This window comes from Fonticula alba, assembly GCF_000388065.1.
Source record: "Fonticula alba strain ATCC 38817 unplaced genomic scaffold supercont2.1, whole genome shotgun sequence".
NCBI lineage: Eukaryota > Rotosphaerida > Fonticulaceae > Fonticula > Fonticula alba.
In genome coordinates, this window is record NW_009242971.1 from 154,371 (window position 1) to 159,150 (window position 4,780).

At 61.7% G+C, this 4,780-nt stretch overlaps 2 protein-coding genes across 2 annotated transcripts; both read left to right on the plus strand.

The window, feature by feature from the left end:
• Positions 1–1,818: 1,818 nt before the first annotated feature.
• H696_00028 (hypothetical protein) lies at positions 1,819–2,586 on the plus strand (the record flags this gene model as incomplete). The annotated part of the gene is made up of 1 exon (XM_009493866.1): positions 1,819–2,586. One exon carries the CDS (start codon positions 1,819–1,821, stop codon positions 2,584–2,586), a length of 768 nt encoding a protein of 255 aa, XP_009492141.1.
• A 1,150-nt stretch (positions 2,587–3,736) lies between these two features.
• Positions 3,737–4,282, plus strand: H696_00029 (hypothetical protein; the record flags this gene model as incomplete). The annotated part of the gene is made up of 2 exons (XM_009493867.1): positions 3,737–4,034; positions 4,206–4,282. 2 exons carry the CDS (start codon positions 3,737–3,739, stop codon positions 4,280–4,282), a joined length of 375 nt encoding a protein of 124 aa, XP_009492142.1.
• Between the last annotated feature and the right edge of the window lie 498 nt (positions 4,283–4,780).

Below are 4,780 nucleotides of genomic sequence, written 5' to 3' on the forward strand. Positions count from 1 at the left end.
CCCCCCCCCGGCGATGGGCCCCGGGGGAGCCCCCACACCCAAGGGGCCCTGCGTCGGGAAGAGCCGCCGGCGAGGGCAGGCCCCCGCCCGGTCAGCCCGACGGCCAGCCGGCTTGAGGCCTCCCCCCTCGGACGCGTCTTTTTTCCCACCGAGCACGGCTTTGCCCACTTTGCCGCACAGCCACTCTTCCCCCGGACCATGCTGCCAACTTGCCTGGCTCCCGACAGCATTCAGCCGCTCGATATAGGCCTGCCCAGCCCTCACGCTCAGGGGGTGCGGCTCCCAGCCAGTCGCATGTTTCCCCCATCTCCCCGATCAGGCGTCGCCCGGCCGCTGCGAGCCAAGTCCGGGCGAACCCCTGCAACAGGCCGGGTGCTACGCAAGCAGCCCCCGAGGGAGGACAAAGACACGCCGGGGTCTGGCCGCGGGGCCTCCCCAGGCGCAGACTGCTCGGACGGCCGTGGCAGGTCGGGTGGCAAGGGGCCGCCCTCCGGGGAGCGCCGTGAGCGTGCGGCTGGGCACAGGTGCACCAGAGATGGCCTCGGTGTCGCTGCCAGGGCCATGCATGCATGCATGCTCGCTGGGACTATCTTGCCGCATGGCCCACAATCGCTTTGCATGCTTGATCGGCTGGTGAATGTGCCCTGGTGTGAGCCTGTGCCATCGTCGGCGGAAGTCGATCGGCCTCGCTGTGGCATCGGCTTGCCCTCGAGTGGTGTGTGGGGCTGCCACGCCGGTGGCCGGCAGCCCGGGCCCCAGCCGGAGATGGAAATCTCCCGGCCCTTTGGCCGAGATCGAGCTCCGGCCGGCCGGGTCACGCGGGCTGCGCACATGGTCGTGATTCGGCCAGAGGCCAGGCCGGCTGTGTAGTGGAATCCCAAACTCCGTAAACCAAATCACCTTTGAGTTACAAACTGCACGTGCGGGATACCCCGTAACATATGTGACATTCTAAACGGCGTTCCTCCATAGAGGAACACGGCGACTGCCTAGCGGCCGCCTTTCCCGGGCCTGTGTACAGGAGCCCGAGAGAGGGACGGACGTTCGCGCGTGTGCGGAGTTCTCAGATCTGCCCCTTTTGACCGAGCCAAAGGTCAAAAGGGGGACTCCCTCCGGGAGCCTCCTGAGAATGAAGGCCTTGGCAGCTGTGTGTGTCGAAGAGCATGCGAGAGCATCGCTGAGAGCACCAGTCCAGCCCGCGAAGACCTGTTCTAAGGCTGCCTCTCGAGCCCCCTTTTCATTTATTTTATTTTATTCCTTCTTCCGTTCGCCCGCCAACTCGTCTCAGGCCGAGTTACCGGTCTCTCTCTCTCTCTCTCTCTCTCTCTCTCTCCTTCCAGGCGACAGTATATTCCCTGGCTCGGTACGCCCTCTACTTCATGCCCCAGAGTGCCCCCTACCCGGCGGCAGATTTCCGATATGGCTCCCGTCAAAGCATCACTCCTTTGCCGAAAGACCGGACCCGTGAGAACCCTGCTACAGCTGCTAAGCTTTTGCCTTTCGTTCTCCTGGGGGCTCCTCACCGCGCAAGTGAGGAGCGAGACCCCACGTCTCCCACGGGGGACGCCTCCGGAGACTTGTAGACCGCAAGGCTACTTGGGTCCTGCCTAGGCCCCAGCTGGGCTGGCGAGCGGATCGACGCTCGGGCGCAGACCTATGACTTGTCGCTGCCAGGGCTGATAGAGCAATCTAGAGCAGGAGCGATGGCGGAACTCCGTCCTTCGAAGTGTAGCTCGTACCGCCGGACCATGGTAGCGCTTCTCGCGATGGAGTAGGGGCTCGAGAACCGAGTGAATTGAGAGTCCGCACGAGACCTCAATGTGGTCTTCTAACTCCCGACCTTCGTCGCCTCCCCTTTATCTTTTCTCCGGGTCGGATCTCCCATCCCCTCCGTCCGCCTCGTGTCGCCTTGCCGAAGCTGTGCTCTGTAGTTTCGAGACGCTCGACATGGAGTCCGGTGACCTTCCGACGAACCAGCCTGTCTCAGGCTCCTCCCTGCCTTTCGCAGAAGAGGACGGATTGGACTATGTCCTCGGCTTTGAGCTATGGTTCCAGAAAGATTACGAGACTGGTTCCGAGGCGAAGGACAAGATGAAGACCTTCTTCCACGAACTGGAGGCGAAACTACCCGTCCAGGACTATCCGATTGAGACCCTGGACGACGTCGCTAGGGAGCTGGAACAGATGTTCCGGCAAGCGGACAGGCAGCTCCTCGTCGTCCAGCTCGAGAGTACCAAGTGGTGGAGAGAGTACCGAGTCCGGAAGGGCGGAGAGCCTATCTCGAAGGGGGTGAGTGCAGGTACACCGGCTGTGCCGGTGGTTGTGGCGAATGACTATTATCGGACGTTGGGGCGACTCAGCGGCGAGGAGGTCATCACGATCCTGCAGGAGAATCACCGTTCTCGAGAGGGACGCCCATCCCCTCCACCGGAGGATTTGAACGATCGTTGGACCCGAGCCAGCAGGATGACTCCGCCGCCCGACTTCGAGGCGGTCATGCCGTGGACAGTGAGCGAAAAGCTGGCCTTGGTGCAAGTGTGCAGAGAAGATCAAGTTAACGTAGATTGCGAGGGGTGGTCCCATTGACCGGAGAAGGGGGGCATTTATAGGCTGGCCCTCCGGATCCGCGAGGCAACGATGTATTGCCTGCGCAAATACCCCATCTGAGCGCCAGGTGAAGAAGATCTTCCAGAAGATCGAACCGTCGGTGCCTTGGGATTGGTCTCCCCAGGGAACCCCCTTCAGCATAAGCATGGCGGAGAACTTGGCTTTCGTTCCAGAGAGTCAGCGAGCGGCGTTGATCGTCGTGTTGTTCCATAGCCTACGGGATTTGTCCTCCTTTGGGGAGCAAGTGTACCTGCTCCGCTGCATTCTGGCCAAGTCGGGCCTCGGATTCAGCTGGTCCGATGCCTGCTTGATCGCCCAGTTCGGTTCCCGCGGCTTGCCCGTCGACTGGCACTCTAGCTTGCGACAGGTCCTGGATATCCTCAGTTCGGACCATCCGCGTGATTTGAATTACCCTCCCATCGAACTGCTGAGCGCAGTCCCTCGTGTCCTGCCCGGTCGAGAGAACTGGCCAGAGCATGGGGATGGTCGTTCCGAGGCTTATCACGATCATTTCACGTCCAGGAAGCGCTCCAAGGAGGGCGCTGCGATCGTCCCTGTTCCATCCAAGCGTCAGAGAGTACGCTCGCAACACTCTTCCCATTTCCCCGAGAGCAAGTCGGAGACTCCTGGTCAGGAGAATTCGGTGATCATCCGAGGTAGCACGAGCTATCGCGGAGGCCGCGGTCGGTTTGGCAAACTGAACAGGAGGAACCTCAGCCGAGGTCCCAAGTGACCTCCTGCTGGTGGATCTACCACCGACTCGCGCGGCACGCAGTCCTGAGGCATGGCCTCCAGGTGGCCCTTGCAATATACTCACTCACCTCCTTGCACATCCACTACTACTCCTCACGGGGGTCGATCGGTCAGCAGCAACCGGATGGGCCTACGGGCCGGCGGTGCGACCGCGGAGAGACGACTGGTCGTGCGGGAGCCCTGGACCGGGAGATGTACAGGAAACTGTGCTCCATGAGCGTTCTGGATACAGGCCACGGGCATAGCATTCGCTTCGACGAGTGTGCGGGGACACTCTGCTCCGACTGAGGTATGACTCAGGAGCCCTGGGGTTGAACGCCATCCCCCATAGTCTCGTCCAAGCTTTTGGGTTGGATATTGCAAGAAGAGTCCAGTCATGATCCGACTGGCCGACGGTACTGAGATTGCCGCGATCGGGGAGGTGCAGTTGACCTTGCACTGTGGAGGCAAGACTGCTCGAGGCAGGTTCGTAGTTTTGGCTGCCGCTGGTGGCGAGGTGTTTCTGGGGTTGCACACTATGCAGAAAGTCTGGCCGGAGCGTTGGTCGTGGTGGACCGACGAGGTTTCCACGGAACCTGTGGCTTTCTGGCAGCCGGCCCGCACCGCGGGACCAGAGAACCCCTCGTACGCCGTGGTACTGCGGTCCGCCGGGGAAGTCGACGAGATGCGGACTCGTACGCAAGAGGCAGGGCACTGCGTCCATCCCCCGTGGATGAAGTACCTCGAAATGGTCCGTGCGGCACAAGGGCGGCTCCCCAAGTCCCAGGGGGTCGCCCCTATCCGGATCAAGCTCAGACCGGACGTCGTGTTGCCGCCGTTCCACAATCGCCGGTTTACCCCGGTAGAGCAGGCTGACATCGAGGAGTGGGTGCTGGGCGCACTCAAGTCAGGACTCACCACCGAGACGCATGTTGATCAGTGAGCGGCTCCGTTGGTTGGCGTGCGAGTGCCCGGGAAGAAGACACGCTGGTGCGTGGATCTCCGGGGCCTGGACGCACCGGTGGAGACCTTCAGCCTTCCCATGCTGGTGGCTGACGAGGCACTGACCAAGGCCGGGAAGGGAAGGTGGTTCACTTCACTGGACCTGGCAGAGGCCTGCCATCATGTGTCGAGGTCCACCCGGAGGATCGGCACCTGCTGATCTTCGTTGCCAACAAGAAGTAGTACCACTTCAAGCGGATGCCCTTCGGCTACCGGAATGCGTCGCATCACTGCAACGCCGCGATGGATAACATCCTCGCCCCGGCGCGCAAGTGCGCCATCTGGTATCTCGATGATATCCTGATCTTTTCTGAGACGCAGCAAGAGCATGTTCGACCGGTTCGCGCCGTGCTGGAGCTCCTAGCTAAGGCAGGGGCCAGTATTCGCGCCGGGAAATGCCTCTTCATGGTGTCAACTGTGAAGTTTCTCGGGCATCGCT